The 19790-nt window shown below is 28.4% G+C and overlaps 1 protein-coding gene across 1 annotated transcript; it reads left to right on the top strand.

Annotated features, from left to right (window-relative positions):
• The first annotated feature begins 464 nt into the window (after positions 1 to 464).
• Positions 465 to 19372, top strand: LOC142326565 (centrosomal protein of 78 kDa-like). The gene is made up of 3 exons (XM_075369145.1): positions 465 to 520; positions 972 to 1804; positions 19167 to 19372. The coding sequence occupies exons 1-3, from the start codon at positions 465 to 467 to the stop codon at positions 19370 to 19372; spliced, it is 1095 nt and encodes a 364-aa protein (XP_075225260.1).
• The last annotated feature ends 418 nt before the right edge of the window (positions 19373 to 19790 follow it).

Genomic DNA, 19790 nt, shown 5'->3' with positions numbered 1-19790 from the left:
CCATGGCTAGCCAAATATAAGCCTTGACTCATTTGTAGAGAACAATACATAGGACTTTTTCAAGAGATCAATTAGGTTATTAAACAACCTGACACATGGGGAGTTTGCCTCCCATCTATCAAATATGTATGTTTTTAAACCTCGCTCTCATATTGGCAGAAACTAGTGGCTGATAATAGTGTTTTTCTCAGCTATTAATCATGTGTTTTTCTCAGCAATTATATCATAAACAATGACCTACCACTGATACTCCTAATGATTATTATATTTATGTCCCACCTTATTGATTACACACAGAAGTATGTGATCAATGCATCAGAGAAATACATGAATAAATTAGTACCCAAACTTGCAACACCTTGCTATGCATTCTGTAAGGCTTGGAAAATATACTACAATGCTCAACAGTAGACCGGGAGTCAGAATTCTGCTATGGAAGAGAAAGCACAGTTAGGTTTATCCAGATGACCACTGATGTGGCAGAAAGCTGTGTGGATGCATACTGTTCATTTGAATTCCTGTATACATGACTGAGATAAATATTTTGTTAACTATTTTATAAAGATTGGTGGAGGTATTCTGAAATTACAAAGACAGAAATAAATATGTTATCTACCTTATACAATTATGCAAAAAATTAAACTTGCTAATTTAAAAAAAATAAAATTAGTCTTGTAACTGTTTGTTACAAGGACATAATAATTCATACTTTTATTAACCAAACTATTTTTAAGTCTTATTTAAGTATGATACAACCAAATCTTTTCTCATTTCAGAATGAATAAATCAGCACCAAAAAACTTCAAAGACTATTGGTACTCTATAGAAAAAAAAGTTAAATCAAAAGTACATTTGCTACAAAATCAACATTTAAAAATAAATGCTGATCGTTTAGATAAAGATGATTGGCTTGTGTTATTAAATGCATTAAAATGTAATCAGAATAATTTACATTCAATTATTATTTATAGCACATTTTTGAATCGAGAGACATTTCCTAAGAAATCAAGATTAATACAGAATATTGTTGTCAATGAACCTGTTTTCCTTAAAGAACCATTGCTATTTGCTATTATAGATGCCATAGCAGTTTGTGTCATAAATTCAGAATTATTAAGTACTTTATTTCTAGAAGCACTTCCACTCAATGACAATTATGCTAAGATTCTGAACAACAGCATAAATAAACAAAGAAATCTTCAAAATTTGACTTTGTCTTATTGCAGCCTTAGCGAAGAAAATATTGCTACTTTGTGTAGAATTATATGTAGACACACTGGTTTACAAAAAATTGATCTAACAGGTTCTGGAATTACATATAATGGTGCAAAAGAAATATCGGCTGTAATTAAAAGCCAAAAATTTGCTCGATATAGTGAATCCTGGAAACAGTCATTGAGATATCGTTTACCAAATCCAGATATTCTTCCCGGCCTCCGTAGGATAACCTTAAATAATAACAGGGGAATTGGGGATGAAGGATTTAAAATAATATGTTATGAATTACTAGATGATTTGTGGATAAAAGCAATAGATTTTCAAAACTGCAATTTAACAAATTCATCTACTGAAGATGCATTATTATTGTTAAAAATTAATCCAAATATTAAAATAATAGACGTTAGAAAAAATGATATTTCAAATGATATAATTAAAACCATTCTTGATAGACTAAAAAAAAACACCAGCAATGATAACGATGATAGTTATGGATGGATCGATTCCTCAAATTCTTTAATGTCATCTCCAAATAGTTACAACACCCAACAAATGTCAGTATCACCAGCAATAAAAACAAAAAGCTGTACAAATTCAAATTTATTAAAAAAATTTAGTCCACGTAACATACAATATCAAGATAAAAGTTATCATGGTAATGTTATTATCAAAAACAAAGACAAACCCAGTAGCATTACATCTGAATTAGAAAGAACTAAAGTTTTGTTACGTAAAGTATCTAGCAACTTAAATACAGAACGAAATAGACGTTTAGCCCTTGAAAAAAAACATAATAAATGTAAAGAACAAATAGAAGAGATACGGACATGCTTAATACAAAATTATTGTCATGCAAAAAATAATAATAATAATAATAATAATAATAATAATAATGATGATGATGATGATGATGATGATGATGATGATGATGATGAAGGTACTAAAAAAAATGCTGCAACATCAACTACTACTACAAACTCAAATACTCCTACAAAATATAACAAATTTAATAGAAAAGAAAAAAGCAAAATTAAACTAAGTAAAACTAAAATAAGAAAGAGAAATGGTGTACCAACATTGAAAATTCCCCAAGAAATTGTATCTAATAATTTTGAATTAGATAATGAGTCGTTTAAGTCAGCAAAATTATTGCTTCTACTTCCGGCATGTAATGCTACTCAGCCTAGCAATCATATTGTACATAAAAAACCATCACAAACCAAATCAGATATAACAAAAACAGTAAAAAGTAATTCTAAATTGAAAAAGTACAGCGTACGAAGTGAAAAATAATGTGATAATTGCAGTATTATATTATTTACACAATAACAACAAAAAGAATTTGTTATAGAATAAAGATCTGAAAAAGTTAATCTCTTTGTTTTTAATTAACCTATAAGTTGATTTTAATTAATATAAAATGACTTGCTTTTGATAAAGTGACTGAAAACATTTTAATCAGTAAAATACATTATTTATAAAACTGGCTCTGTGCATCTGAAAAGTTAAGTTTTAAACATCTTTCATCACTGATTCCACTCTTGATAACCCTCTTCAAGGGTTAGATTTATATAAACTTGTTCCAAATCTAGAATAACTACTCCAAAACTATCCCCAATGTCACCACAGTCTTCCTTTGCATCTTCTTCCTTTGGACTTATACTCCAAGATTATTTTTAGGATTCTACTGTTGTTCAGTCTTTGAAATTGATCTCTCCGCTTGCTGTAACAGAAATTAACTTTGTCATTGATACAAACTTCATTTAACTAATTCCAAATGTGTACATTTCTACTATTCTCCTCTCTTCTACAGTCTGTTACTTTCTGTAAAAACTATATTTCAGCTGTTTCCAACTTTTGTTTAATTTTCTTTGTAAGACTCTATGTTTCACTACCAAACAAGAGAGTTGGAACTGCCATGACATTATAAAATCTTATCTGGGTATCTATGTGACCCTATTTACCATTGTCCTTGTAATTATTCTGCATGTACACTGAAAACAGGAAACTTTTTGTAAACACCAATCTCTCAATTAAAACTGATTTGGCAGCCTGACCTGCTCTATAATTAAATCATTAACCTTCAATCTCAAAGGATATTTTTTTTAGAATACCATAACTTTAGTCTTTGGGGAAGATATTATTAAATTACAATTTCTACAAACATATTGAAAGAAGGAAATAGATTTTTGCAAGTTCTATTCAAAGTCAGAAATTAGAATTTGATCATCAGAAAAAGAGATAGTATTTAAGGTCACTATTGGCTATAATGAATAAAAATATGTAAAACCTTTTACTTGCTGTTTTTCGAGTAATCACTGAAGAAAATGAGAATAAAAAATAAGTATTTACTGATAGTGTTGACTGTACTTGACTTCTGCCAGTACTTACTTGCAACTCCAGTATTCACTTATAATAACCAGTGGATACTTGCAGTATTCAGTACTTACTTGAAATTGTGAGAATAAAACTTATAGATATTTTTCAGTATTTACTTGCTCATATTTCAGGTTGGTCCTGTGCGGACTTAAAACTCTGTTTTATACAGATATGGCAGCTTTTATGAAAACGTGTGAGTGTAAAGTGTACAAAAAGTGACGAGAAATCAGTCTTAAGTAAGTACAAACAGTTACTTCGCTTAGAAAAACAATCTCTAGTGGTTTTAGCACAGACATTTTTAGATGAAAGTAATGAAACAAGAGGTGGATTTGAAGATGGAAATATTCTTGCGACATCTCAGTAATCCTGGCTATCAGTCAGGTATTGCTGAAGACTTTGGTGTTTACAGGACGACTGTTGGAAAAAAATTTAATTACATCCTAAATAAAGTTAATTAATGGGCTGTGGATTTATTTTCCTGAAACTATGGAAGAAGTTAATGAAGCGCAAGAAAAGTGGTTATTGCGCTTTAAAATGCTTTGGATTGCACTCATGTACAAATTACAAAACCATCAAAATTAGGAGATTCCTATATAAATAGGAAAGGTTATACAAGCATTATTGTACAGGCAACCTGCGACACTACAGAAAGATTCACAAGTGTAGATGCATCATGGCCTGGAAGTACACATGACAGTAGGATATGGAGAAAAAGTTCAGTCTGTAAAGTTCTATCTGCATATATGGGATCAGTGTGTGTCTTGGCTGAGAGCGTGTATAGGATTTCGCTGTGGATGCTCATACCATTCACTTCCGCAACAAGTAGAGAAGAAAAAGTATATAACAGTCATCATTACAAAGAACGAGTTATAATAGAATGTTCGGACAGTTAAAAAATAGATTCCCTATACTTGGAAATCTTGTACAAATTAAGTTAGAAAATGTTCCCAAAGTTGTTGTTGCTTGTGTAGTGCTTCATAATTTCGCAAAGCATTTAAATGATAATTATGAAACTGAACTTATAGAAAATAAATTAACAGAGGAAGCACTAGAATATGAAGAAGAAGATAACTCTGAGACGGAGAGGGTAAGAAAAATGAAAAGAAATTGCTGACATACTCACACTTGCAGCTGATAATTAAAATGTAAAGATAACTTAACCTTATTTTATTCCTTAAATCCCTACCCCCTAAAAAAGGAAAAAAATAACAATAATAAAATAAACGATTACAATTAAAAAATGCACTTTATGCACACACACAAAAAAATCAAGTTGTGGTTACAACTGGATTTTGGCACTTGTCTGAACTAACCCGGGTGGGTTAGGTCAATTGTTGGGGATTACGCATGACCTTACCTTGCCTTACAACTTTGAATGTGCATGCTACCTGTGAGTGGAGTTTGCAAGCACATAATTTTTTAACTGTGCTCTAACAAATGCTCAGCCTCAAAGTCACATGCATTATTTTTTTATTTTTTTAACACGTTTTTGTTTATTTTTTCTTTCTTATTTATTACCTATTTACTTTATTTATAATTTTAAAAGAAAAGAATAGGGAAGGTATACAAAAGTTTTATTAGTCTATTTATTTATTTATTGAAAAATTACAAATTTCATTCGGCCAATAAACTATAGAATAAGATTGACAGAGTTCCTGTTCTACTGATGGCTCTTGCTTTTTCTCCGACTCATTCAAAAATGTCATTATATGTTCTTCTTTTTTCATCTGTAGTTTGATCAACTTAAGTTTTTTTAGTAGCACCATCCTCTGCAGCTCTGGCGTAGTTAACTTCAAACTTTCTTCAGTCTCGAAATCTTGAGGTTTTCTCTTTCTGATATTTTTTGAAGAGTCCTGTCCAGAAGTGGAAGAATCGTTGCTACTTGATCCAGCAGAGACATCAAAGTCTAAGTCTTTTGATGTACAAAATCTTTGTACATCAAAAGACAACACATACTTCACCAGGAACTTTAAGGGTTAGTGGGTTATCTTGGAACTTCATCATTTCAATTAATTCATTTTCCCAGTCACGCAAAATGATTTTTCTGTTGCCTGTAGTAGTTTTATCAGCCTTTTTTTTCAGCTCTGTTTTTATATTATTAACAATTTTCTTAAGTTTCTCTGTAGTTGCTATTTGTCCAGTTTTTTCTCATACTCAAACAATATTAAATTCCATGCTTTTTCTTTAGCTGATACTATTTTCGGCGTCATTGATCTGCTTAAAACTACTCTATTGTTTTTATAAGACATTATCTACTGTGTTCATTTTTTATACCAGAAATAGGCTCCTCAAACTGAGTTTCATCATCACGCTCAAAAATTTCATCACTGCACGCTTCCATGGCTAGATGTTACACACAAAACGCTACCAAGATCCGAAACTGTATGAATGTTTAACAATTGTTTAAATATAAAAAATTGTAACAGGCATGATTTAACTTGTTCGATAATGAATACATGTATACGATGATGTCATTCAATCAGTGTTTACTTATGTTGCAACAAGTAATTACTGATTATTACCAGTACTCTCTTAATCCACTAAGTGTTAACTTGACAGTAACAGTAAATGTTTATTCTCATCAAAATCAGTACTTACTTTTTCGTTTCATACCTTACTTTACTTAATACTGATTTTTATTCACTTCACTCTTTGTCTTCTAAGTTGGTCGATAATATTTTCATCCAATAACTTGGCTCCAGTGTCCATAATATTTATAGTGGTTACCATACAAATATACCAATATAATAAATATACTAATACTACAGTAATATTTATAGTGGTTGCCACTATAAATATTATTATCAAAAGATGATAAATTGTACAGGCAGGGAGGTTAGATCTCACTACTAAATACTAGTTAACACCTACTGTCACTGTTGAATTGGGCAAAGTCTTCTGTATTGCAGTTGGTCAATTCTACCAGAAAGTCATACTAACATGAGTTCATTTATCAGCATCCAAGACCACTGTTATGAAATGCTTCAAAGGATGACATTGAACTTTGTTCTAGCTGCATAGCGACATATGGGTTACTGTTATGCAGCAAAATAGAGTGAAAAGGTGGTTCCCTCCACCTTAAAACAGACTTTTTTTGTTTTTTTGCCACGGAGGCTGGCAAGAGACATTTCACCTGATCTATTGTAACCCCCACAGCAGTTCCTCTTGATTACTTCTTGTTAACAGGAGGAGCATTTTTATTTCATGAATTAACAGACCCCTTATGCAGTACATTTGCCTAACCATTTCTAATAATATTGAGTTCTTGGATCACTCATCACAGCTTACTTTTGAAGTAATTGTTAATAATTTTTTATTTTTATTGATTATACATTTTTAGTGAAATTTTGATACGTGCATGCATTAATATTTAAAGCTTATTTCTGTGAACATATAAGTATTAATATATACGTATATGTAAATTTATTTTAAATATTTATATCTAAATTGTTTTATCTGATGCTTACTGGTTTTAGTCTATCTCCTACAACATTTTTCTAAGAATTTAGTAACCTAGAAAGTTGTTTTCATGTCCAAAGAAAGATGTTCAAGCAAATAGAATGAAAGTAGTATAGTTATTTAAATAAATGCATATGTGTGTAATAATTCTGAACAATTACTTGATCAACTTAAATTTTGTTCAAACTTTAACATACCACAGTAAATATGCTGAGGAATAGGAAAACTCAAGACCTAAATTATGAGTTTCCTTCACTTATAAGTTTCAGTAATTTTATTCTTTTTATGTGAAGCAATTAAAGAGAGGAGATATGATAATTACAAGTAATTAGTTCATAGAGCTTTAAACTCATTTAATAAATCTTCAAAACTATTGTTGATTTATGTTTCTATTTAGGGTAATTTCACAGTATTTGTTCAAAGAAAGCTGTAGTTTGTATAGTCAGCTTAAAAAAATGTTACCAGTTTTCAACCAAGTTTGCAACCTTGGCTTCCGATAGGTTACACACGCTACCTGAAGATTGAGTTGTTTGGCTTGAACATCCTGATTATATGGCAACATCACACAATGTATAAGTATACTATATAATAAGAAGAAATATAGTTATGTAAATATACATAATAAATATATTATTTCTAGTACATTATAAAGTATATTTACATTTACATGTAAATATACACAATATGTAAGAAATAATATATCAAGAAAGAAGTGCCCCCTTAATTCTCAGTTTTTGTTTTGTGTTATTTTTAGCTATTAACCTTTTTTTTCCTGTTTAGCCTCTGGAAATCACCGCCAGGTATTACTTCAGAGGATGATATGTGTGAGTGTAAGTGAAATGTAGTCTTGTACAGTCAAGTGTCGACCATTTCTGAGATGTGTGGTTAATTGAAATCCAACCAGCAAAGAACATCATTATCCACAATCTAGTATTCAAATCCGTATAGAAGTAACTGCCTTTACTAGGATTTGAATGTTGGAACTCCCAACCTCAAAATCAGCTGATTTGCGGCCCTACTAGACCAACTCGTTGGGTTTATTTATTAACTTCAAATATTCTTAATGTTTTTGGTTATATGTATTTGTTAATGCACATTTCTCCACATATATTGTACCGATTTATGTTTTATTTACTAAAGGTGTATTCTACAGTAATTTTTGTTATTGCCTGAAGGAAGATAATAGCAAAGGAAATGACCTCTATTTCTTAGAGATCATTTTTAGAGATAATTCAAAAAATGTCACTCCTTTAATTTAAAGCAAAGTTTTGAATTGTAAATATTACAACTTTTAATATGAAGCAAAAAACTTTTTCAATTGTATTTAAATTCAAAAAGAAAAAAAAACATTGTGTATTTATGTATGCATAGTAATGAGAGTTAGTATATTATTACAAGAATTCTTTTCACTATTCAAAAGAAACTTTCTTAGTTAGTGTAAAAAAAAATTGTAGATTTGTACAAATTTTATTTCATGGTTATTAGAGCATATCTTGGTACTGAAATGCAAAATAAAAATTTTTAACTAATTACAAAGTAATCATCCAAAGTAAAGATTTAATAAATAATACTAAATTTAGTGAAATTTGGAAATTAATGGACACAGTTTTAATATGTACAAGTTAATAAACATTAAGCCAATTCAATATAATTTCTCTTTCCACAAAATCAATCTGTTTATCATTTCATTTTGAAGACTCAAATTATTCCTGCGGCTCTTTAAAAAGGAAAAATGAGTATTAAGATTCAATAAAGGGCTATCAGGTAGGTCATTGTTTAGCACAACATATGAATTGGGTAAACAATTATTTAGTAAATTAAAAATTCTTATTTATCCGTATTAATAATTTGCTATCTTTTAAAAATAAAAGTAGACTTTATTCCTAAAAAAATAACAAAATCCACCTCTATCAAACCAAGCAGTAGAACTACTTTTACATCATAGTGTTATATTTAAGCATGAGAAAAAACCTTATTATCCTTTTATTGCTATTTTTAATAAATTATTGACCTAATTAAAGAATTTTCCAACAAATTTACTTAAAATAAGATTAAAATTTATGTAGATTAGTTTTTGTGGGTGATTTTAGATAATATAATTAAAAAAACCCTGAATTTTCTGCATCTTTGTTTAAATGTTTCAAATACTTTTTGTTAATGTTATTATATTAATACTTGTGATAACATTATTAATAGAGCATGTTAGTTTTGACCTAAATTCAGGGGCAAATTACATTTGGATTTGACCAGGCTTTTAAGTTTTTCTTAGTTTATTTTCATTTCTGTATTCATGAGAGGGTTCTTATTACAGTTTATATTAACTACCTTCAGTTATTATTACCTATTATTATTATTATTAATAATAAATTTACCTAATTAAGAATTTATTTTCATAAAAATATTGACTTTTAGATTTCATTTTAGGTAAATTTAAAACATAAATTACATTTTCAAATTTTTAAAGAAAAGGGATAATTCTAGTACTTTTGGTCACTTGACCATCCTCAGGAAAAGTTATTCTTCAATTTATATCATTAAAATTAAATTATGTAAAAGTAGCAATAGTTTTATGCAGTTTTAATTTCAAATTGAAGTACATTGTTGTTTTGTTTTGGTTTATTCTAAGTTCAGAAGTACATTGCCATTTTATTTTGGTTATATTCTATCTTCAATTTGAAATTAAAATTGCATAAAACTATTGCTACTTTTTACATAATTTAATTTTAATGTAATAAACTGAAGAATAACTTTTCCTGAGGATGGTTGAATGACCGAAAGTACTAGAAAAGAGACTATGGACGACTTGTTGGTAAGGTTGAATTTCATTTATTTATATGTAAATAAGATTTTTTTCTTAATTTTGAAATTTTAGTATAAAAAAATATTTTTATGTTACTCATCAGTAATACTAGGATATTTTGTATAATAACTGTTTAATAGTATTAAGTTACCATGCACCCACCCATGTTAATTAACAGGGGATTATATTTTTATATGTTCCCTCGTTCATGGTTGTTACTTCAGCAGTGGAGTTTGAACAAAAAATTGTGGAAATTTAGTTTTTCTCAAAAAAATCTTTATTTATTCATCAATATTTTGTCAACTTCAAAGTACTCCTTTTCAATAAAATACATTTGTACCAACACTTTTTCCAATCTTCAAAGCACCTCTTGAATGCAATTTCCAGTATGTTGTATAGCTCCTTTAGCGATTCTGACTTTATCTCTTCAATGTTGAAAAATGTCATTCTTCATGGTTTTTTTTTCATGGGGAATAGGAAGAAGTCACAAACAAGGAGCCATATCTGGCAAATGCAAAGGCTGAGGCATCATAATGGTGTTGTTTTTTTGCTACAAATCAGGCATTTTCTTCAAATTTTTCACGCATACAGCATAGTACTTCCAGGTAGTAATCCTTATTTGTTCTTTGATAGTGATTTTAATCATTTTCTTCACTTTTGTGTTTGGTCCAAGGCATGCTTGCCTAAGCATTTGGTAAGTTTCTATGCTTTCTTGCTAATTTCAGAAGAATTTGATGCAAATTCACACCATTAGAGTCAGAAAAATTAAAAATTAGAAGTGCAAAGAAAGACTATTCTGAATGCAGAAAGTAAAAGTAATAAGACACAAGCAGCAGCAACTATTTAACTCATATTATAGATAAATTACTGCAGTGGAGAATATTCCAAAAATTTATTAAAGATAAAATGCAAGAAATAAATTAATGACAATTCTAATAAAAATATGAATTTCATGAAAATTTGTTTTTTTATTTAGCTTATTGTTTTCCTAAGTGACATTAGGCACCTGTTTTTAAGTCTATAATGCAAGAAAGGAACATCAGTCGTGTAGCAATTTTTTCAAATGTATACTGCTGTATTTTGTTATTACAATATACTAATAGAGAAGATCCGTCATACAATTTTGGGGTCCCATGGAGAATTTTTTAATTAAAAATTGATGGTATGTGATTTTTAGTTAAATGTAAAAATCTTTTTTAAAGTTTCATCTTTTCCTGTACTTTAATAATATCTAAATCAGCAGGCTGCCAGTGAAATGACTAAATAACTAACCAAAATACCCAAATCATTCAGTATCAAACAAATATTACTAAAACATACAATCATTTGGAAAACGACCAAAATTATACTTAATAACCTTTTAGTTGGTACAACTATAATTCAAATTTTTCATTTTATGGATTCTATTTTGTAGTTTAAAACTAAAACAATCATGAAATTAGTTAAAAGTTTTGGTTTAACTTTTATATTAAGTCAGAAAACGTTAACGTATTCTTCAATATCTGATAATCCTAGCAAAGTTCAAAGTTAGTCAGCAGACACTAGTAGCAACCAAATTTATATTATTGTCAACTTCCAAACTTTGTTAAATCTGTTATTGCTTAAAGATTTAAAAAAAATAATTCTGTATTACATAACAAATCAAATTCTAAACAATTATAACAGTTTGGTGGTGGGTTCTGAATGTGTCTATGAAGTACTGTTCTAAAATTTCAATGTAGTGAGAGAATGCCTGAGTGAGTATTACACCTTTGTGATGCTAGTAAGTGCAAGCTGCACTCTTTGTTAATCAGTTGGATGAAAGGCATCTTGTTGTAAATCTGTGATTTTGGTTTTCTGACTATAATGGTGTGAATTTGCATCAAATTCTGCTGAGCTTGGCAAGAAATCATGGAAACTCACCAAATGCTTAGGCAAGCATGCTTTGAGTCAAACACAAAAGTGAAGAAAATTATTAAAAATCACTATCAAAGAGCAGATAAAGATTACTACTTGGAAGTACTATGCTGTTTGCATGAAACAATGTGAAAAAATGCTGGATTTGTGGCAAAACAAACAACACCATTACAATGGCTCAGCCTCTGCATTTGCCAGATATGGCCCCTTGTGACTTCCTACTCTCCATGGCGTTTTGCCAACATTGAAGAGATAAACACATAATGGTAAAAGAGCTAAACACCATACCGGAGATTGCATTTGTGAGGTTGTGAGGTGTTTTAAGGACTGGAAAAATTGTTGGCACAAATGTATTATACTGAAAAGAAGTTCTTTGAAGGTGACAAAGTTAATATTGATGAATAAATAAAGATGTTTTGAGAAAAACTAAATTTCCATGTATTTTTTGTTCGAACCTTGTATATCATTTCATATAATAAATAGAATCTTACTATATATATATATATATATAGTAAAACACTATATTATATATATATATATATATATATATATATATAATAGTGTGTTTTATATACATATATAACACCCATATATTTATTGAATCATAAATGGATTTGGACTGGTTAACTATTGGCATATTCCCTCTGTGGTGTTTGGTTTCTCTGTGACTGATAAAATATACGTTTTTCTGACTGGATAGGAAGGGGCAGTACATATTTTTATCACACAAAAATTTAGAGAGATGCACTAGTTAGCATGTTCTATGATTAGATAGACAGGCGCGTGACAATGTGCAAGGTATATAGATGGTAAATATATATAGATTGACATCACCTACACTCATTCTTCTGAGCTGGTGATGTCAAAATACTTTCTGTTGAATACAATTTAGTCCATCTACTCTGAAATTATATAATATTAATTACATTACATTATGGATTATAATTTAAAGAAATAAAAAAGTACATTTTTATCATTTATAGGAATTATATACATTTTTTTAAATTTTTTTAATGAGTCTTATATAAAATAAAAATATTTGAGTACATTATTATTGTAAAAGTATGTAATTGTAAACTATGAATACAACTGCTATTCCTTATGTAATCAACATAAAATCTAATTAAATTTGTTCATATGTATATAAAATTTACAAGATTGCTTAACTTACTTCTACATAAATTTTTAACATAATCAATAATTATAATGTAATTACAAAATAAAATAAAATAATATCACAAATAGGTGAAAATTATTTTTCCAGTTTAAAGAAAGATATATTACACACATATACTAATATTTTTCTTCACAGATTATTAAAATGACATAAAAATAAATGTTTAAGAAATTAACAATGTTTTTATACTGTGAAATTTTTTTTAGTTAACATCATATTAACTTCTTTTTAGTAAGTGCTGTGAAATTATGTCTATGATTTGAAAACTCTATTTAATAACATTACTGATAAAAATACATCTTTAATTCTGATAATCTTCATATTATTTATATAATTGTACTCTTAAGATGACAAATAAACCTGAGTAGTATTATTTTTACCTTAGTCAAATGCTGTTTTGACAGAAGTACAACCATCTATAATATAAATAAGACTATGAAATAGTATGTGTATTTTGAGAAAATGTTTTCAGAAAATAAACAGGTCTCATATTACAAAAATAATAATTTTTGATTCATTATTTATACACAAATTTGAAATGAAAAGTGTAAATATATAATGGTTCTAGATATAAATAAATTTATATTTTGTTAATATTTGGAAGACCGAATCAATAAATGTAATATTTTTAATTTTTTTTTGTACGCAGCACTGTACGTTTAATTATGTTTTTATTTTTTACAATATTTAACATGAAAACAGTAATGTGGTAGGCAGAACATCTAAACAAATTTTATTAACACAAATTAATTACTAAAGAAGAATAATACCAGCTAAAAACAACATTTTTTAGTAATAAAATTTTTTTTTACTTATTGTAATTTGTTAAACAGAAGTAATTAGATAAATAAAATGTTTAAAGACTTCTTTTATCAGTCTTTTTTAAACTATACACATTAAAAAAAATAAATTTCTACGTAAAATATATAGGATCTTCTAAGAAATTTTTTTGTGATGTGTGTAGAATGGTAATTTTTTAAAAATAAATATTAAAAATAATCTTTTGTTCACAATATATTGATTCATTATATGTAAGTATTTTCTCAAAAACAAAACCATTTTCTAACAAATAATGTTTCTCATGTTAATAATAACGTGTGCTAAATGTAAAAATGTTTTGAATTATCCAAAGAATACTGGAGCATTATGAAGTAAAATGAAAAATTTCATGATTACTTTTGAGGAATTTATTTAACTTTTAAACCTCTTTGGATGACTATTATAAATATTAATTTTTTTATTTACTGTTAATTCTAGTATTGTAAAATAGTATCAAATTAATAATCTTCTCACAATAAAATTTAATATTAAATAATAATAAAACAACTGATATTAATTTTTCACATTTGAATAATTTTACACAGCAACTATTACTGCTGATCATGTTAACAATGTAAAATTGTATTGTATATTATTGAAAAATAAAACCATACGATTTTAAAGTAACTTAAACTCATTGATTACTTGTGAGTGTTTAACGTTCAGTGTCATTGGTTTATTTTTTAAGTTTTGTTCTTTTATCATCATGGAGTTTGAATATTCTTTTTGTGGAAATGTGTGACATGCATTCAATGTATAGTTTAACAAACTGCAACAGGGCAGAAGCAAAAATACATTATGAAAACAGACTGTATGGTTCCTAATAGACATGCGCCAAATGAAAACCTGAATATTTGGAAGACTCTACATACAGCTTAGGGAAAAAGTTAATTTACACCAGGGAATCATGACCATGGTAAACCAAGGAGTACTAGGACTTATGAATTAGAAGAAAGCGTTCTAAATCGTGTAGAAGAATCTCCTGCTAAAAGTACACATTCTCTGTCAGTACAAGAAATTGTGGGCCACGTGACTGGCGAATTTTAAATGATAACTGCCTTTACCTTTATCACTTACAACGCATACAGGGGCTGACTGCTGATGATTTTCCACAAAGATTGGCTTCCTGTAAATGGTTTCGAAGAACATTAATTAAAGATCCTTTACTTTCAGTAAGGATTCTGTTCACAGATGAAGCTTATTTCAACATGCATGGTGTTCAAAACTATCACAACCAGCATATCTGGAGCAATAAGAATCCTCATGGTACCTTCCAAAGTAACCTCAACAAATATTTTCCCTGAACATATGGGCAGGTATTTCTAATGAACATCTTTTGGGTCCTGTCATTCTACCAAATCGTTTAAATGGAGAAAATTATATTGCTCATTTGACCAAAAATCTTCCACATTTGTTGGAAGACCTACCTCTACAATTAAGAGAAAATATGTGGTTTCATCACGATGGAGCTCCAGCACATTTCATTCAGTTGGTATCAGATTTTCTTCATGAAACTTTCCATGAAAAATGGATATGCCGCAGAGGGCCAGTACTCTGGTCTGCCTGATCACCTGACTTAAACCCTCTTTGTCATCTACCATTTGAAACATATTGTTTATTCAACTCCAATACTCACCATTGAGGATCTTTATCAAAGGATCCGAAATGAACTTCAAGAAATTATTAGGAATACTCTCAAAAAAAACGGTTAAAAGACAATCTCTCAGAAAAAGACTGGAGACTGTAATTTCTAATCGTGGACATTTTAAACATCTCTTATAACTTTTAACAATTGTTAAATGTTTATTTTTAAAAAAAAGCACAGCTTAAGTTCAACAATTAACATAAGATTATCATAGGTAGTTGTAACTTATTACTTAACTTGTTACTAATTTTTACAATACTACAATTAACAATAAATAAAAACAATTAATATTTAATCAGATTGAATGCAAAGTGGAGGACATGAAAACAGACATAAAATTATACTAATTTTCTGCCATAACTTGGCTATTTGTTAAAAAAATTTAAAAATAGAGTGTAATTTTGTTCAAAATAAAAGGCAAATTATTTTAGCAAAAACATACATTTTGATAAAACTAATATTTATGGAGATATAATGGATTGAAAAATAAACATGGTTGCCATTTTGTAATTTGCAAAGGTATTTAAGTCCTGATTTTTTGCTAATTTTAAAACTTTATTAGCAAGGTGCTTACCAAATATTATTGTGATTCCTCTATCCGAACTTGAGATATACACTTTTATATAAAAATGACAAAATGGCAAACAAAGGAGAAATTGCCATTTTTCATAAGGATATTTTTTGTTTAGTTTTACAAACAGAATCTGAGAAAGTATAGCCAGCCCCACCATTTTAGAACCACTCTGTATATAAGATTAAACAGTTGGGCTCTATTAAGAAAAAAGGAACAGAATAACTACAAGGAATCATGTCTTAAATACATTTTATTAATACATTCAGTAGCCATATAAACAGAAATAAATTTTTATTTATACAAATATAAACGCAATAGGAAATAACAAAGTTTCTGCTGACATTCATTGTGGATGAAGTGTTTTGGTAAACCTTCCAAAGTTTGTTTCAATTATTATTTCTCTGGGATACATAACAACATATAACTTCAGTTACTGTAATTACTTACAGAGAAGTACTCCTTATAACATTTAAAAAACTATAAAGACTTTTACAGAAATATAGGTATCTATTTTCAGATGAAAAAATTATCTATCACAGTCTTTGCATATCATGTAACTTTCTTAAATTGTTTTTGTAAAAACTGGAAGATAGAGACACTATGTTATGAACAAATTTTAATTAAATAGATTTTTACAGATTTCTTTCCATAAATTGAGGTCTAGTAGATATTAATCTAACTACTTGCAAAGGGTTAATGATGAAAACATAAACGCAAAAAATTAGGAATTATTATTATGCATTTTTTTATATTAAGCATTGTGATCAAACAGTTTTACTCAAATAAAAAATTCATCTGTTAGTTTTTACGTTTACAATAGATGTTATATAAACTGATGTCATATAACATTAATGAATAAACAAAATTTTACATACAATATGATAAACAAGTATAAATATGATGTACTAATCTGTTTTATTAATAAGATAAACATAGATGTATTGATGTGCACTTAAATATTTATATCAGTTTTCAAATTATTTACTATTTCAATGAAACACTGCAATAATGTAAATTATAAACAACTGAAATACACAGATCTCAATTTTAACATGTTATGTTTCATTTATACGTACATAAAAATAAATTTAGAATAAGTATTAAACCAACAATTTAATGAATAGATTTTTACAATGATATTAAATTATTATTTTTAAGTGTAAATTCACAGCAACAAAATCTGTTATTCATACAAAAGCTACAGTATTATTAATACAAAAGTTGCAAATTAATACAGACAACAAAGTTATATATTTTTTTGTATTCATTAATGTAATTAAAATTAAAAGTTAAACTACAATATGTACTTTCAACATATAAATAAAACTTTTATTCTATGACATCTTTTTTTATAGAAATTACAACTCCAATTTATCACAAAAAAATATTGTATTTGTTATGTAAAACAAATTACGAGGTCTGTTCAAAAAATAACTGAATGTTTTTAATTATGCACCAACGGAGATATTTACTGATGTGTGGCTAGCAGCATTGTGTTCCACATAACCTCCTTTGAAACCACATGTTCTTGGATTGTTTTATTTTATTGTTATTTGAGTGCAACATGTTTGATAGTAGCAATTTTTGTAATGTGTTTTTCAGGAGCAATGATACAACGTAAAATTTTGTGTGAAACTGGGAAAAACTTTCACAGAAACTTTTAAAGTTTTGAAACAAGCTTATGGAGATGATGCTCTGAATCGTACGCAATGCTGTGAATGGTTTTCACGATTTGTAAGTGGTTGTCAGTCAATTGAAGATGACCCTCGACCAAGAAGGCCTTAGACTTCAACTGATGACACACACATTCAGAAAATCAGTGATCTAGTGCATGCAAATCACCGATTCACTATCAGAGAACTTGCAGAAAGGATTAGCAATCCGATTGGATCATGCTATGACATTTTGACTGAAAAATTGAACATGCATTGAGTTGCAGCAAAGTTTGTACCTGAGTGGACAATTCCCAGCAACTCCTTCAACAAGTTGATGACAATGAAACATTCATGCAAAGGATCATAACAAGAGATGAAAGCTGGGTTTACAGCTACGACATTGAGACAAAAGTTCAATCATCAAAAAATCGCAAATTACAAAAATTGCTACAAACATTTAAACATGTTGCACCCAAATAACAATAAAATGAAAACTAAACAAGATATCAACAATCCAAGAACATAGAGAGGTTGCAGAGGAGGTTATGTGTCACCCAATACTACCAACTGCATGTCACTAAATATCGCCATTGGCGCGTAATTAAAAACATTCAGTTATTTTTTTGAACAGACCTCATATACTAAACACTTCACTGTCATATAATAATTTTTTATTTTATTTATATTTATTTGAATATATTTACATCAAATAATTTTTGTTGCACAATTTGAAACTAATTTTAAAACTAATTTACACAATAATAAGTTCTATTAGAACAATAAACATATTTACATGGAAGCTCTAAAAATTTTGAAATTCATAATTTTTATTTTATTATATACAATCTAATTAACATTGATCAGTATACTTATAAAAATATTTTAAAATGTTCTTCTTTTTTTATTACAAATTTACTAAATTAAAGTATTAAATGAAAAGCTTCATAACTATTTTCATAAAACAGTCAGTACAGGAGGGGATTGAATGTTATAAAATACCTTAATTTTTTTTTCTTAAAATATAAAATGAAAGTTAATTCTGGGATAGCATTCAATATAAATTAGAAGACAATTATTAAATGTGTACAATGGTTGCTATTTAAGGATGTGCTTATATTACTAATACTCTCAGGAGGAATTCATGGGGCTTGAGACCTTCTGACATCAAAATATTAATCTGGTATAAGTAAAACTAAACTACATCTTTATTGAAGGAATTTATGAGTAAATCTTAACATTTCAAATAAATAACCAGCCTATCAGCTAATGTTTCTACTACAGTAACTGCTACTGCTAATTGTTTCACCATCAACAGTTTTTTTTTTTTTTTTTTATTTTTATTTTACATCCTGCCATAAGTAAACAATAACCTTTTAAAAAATTGGTATAATATGTTCTGTACAGTCATTCTTATAATTAATTATTCTTTAGAGCAAATAAAGGATAATTACAAATGAAATATACACTTTCAATAGCTTATAAAAAATTAAACTGGTGTTTGTGGATACAGTAAATGACAAGGTTTTACAGCAATTTTTTTAAAGTTTATGTTGGTATGTCTGCTCTGTTTCTAATGTCATTGATTGATGTGTCATCTTACCAGTCTGGTAAGATGGCCGCTACTGCAGTAGAGGAGAAAGCTTTTTGTGTGCTTGAATTAGCTAAAACAAATTCGGTTACTATTGTGCATCGACGTTTCACAACAAAATATGGGGTAAATCATCATCAACAAGAAAATCAATCTTGTTGATTTTCTTCTATTTATTAGTAATAAACAGTTTCAAAACACACTGTCTGTGTAAAAAGAAAAGTGCTGGAAGACCTCCTGTTTCAGAACAAATTGATCATGTTCAGGTTTTGTATCAATGTAGCCCAGGCAAATCAACTAGATCAGCAAATTTAGAACACCAAATTCCTCAACCAACTGTATGGAAAATTCTGTGAAAATGTTTGATTATGATGCCTTATAAATTACAGTTAGTACAAAGTTTAAATGTCGGCGATAAAGTCTTACGTAAACATTTTTGTGTGCAATTTCAGAAATGTGTTCAAAATGACAATGGTTTTTTTCACTGCCTAATTTTCAGTGATGAGTGTACATTTCACATTAGTAATATCATAATGTAAGAATATAGGGTTCAGAAATCCCAAGAGAAAGTTTACAACAT

The sequence above is a fragment of the Lycorma delicatula genome, chromosome 6 (assembly GCF_047948215.1).
Source record: "Lycorma delicatula isolate Av1 chromosome 6, ASM4794821v1, whole genome shotgun sequence".
Lineage (NCBI taxonomy): Eukaryota > Metazoa > Arthropoda > Insecta > Hemiptera > Fulgoridae > Lycorma > Lycorma delicatula.
This window is presented reverse-complemented; position numbering and strand designations above follow the sequence as displayed.

Bases quoted from the DNA above. Each gene is read 5' to 3' on its own strand.
- LOC142326565 (XM_075369145.1), top strand. From the start codon at position 465: ATGACCACTGATGTGGCAGAAAGCTGTGTGGATGCATACTGTTCATTT. The intron at 521-971 runs GTATACATGACT...TATTATTTATAG, and splicing joins TACTGTTCATTTGAATTCCT to CACATTTTTGAATCGAGAGA. The intron at 1,805-19,166 runs GTACAAATTCAA...ATTTTTTTAAAG, and splicing joins AGCAATAAAAACAAAAAGCT to TTTATGTTGGTATGTCTGCT.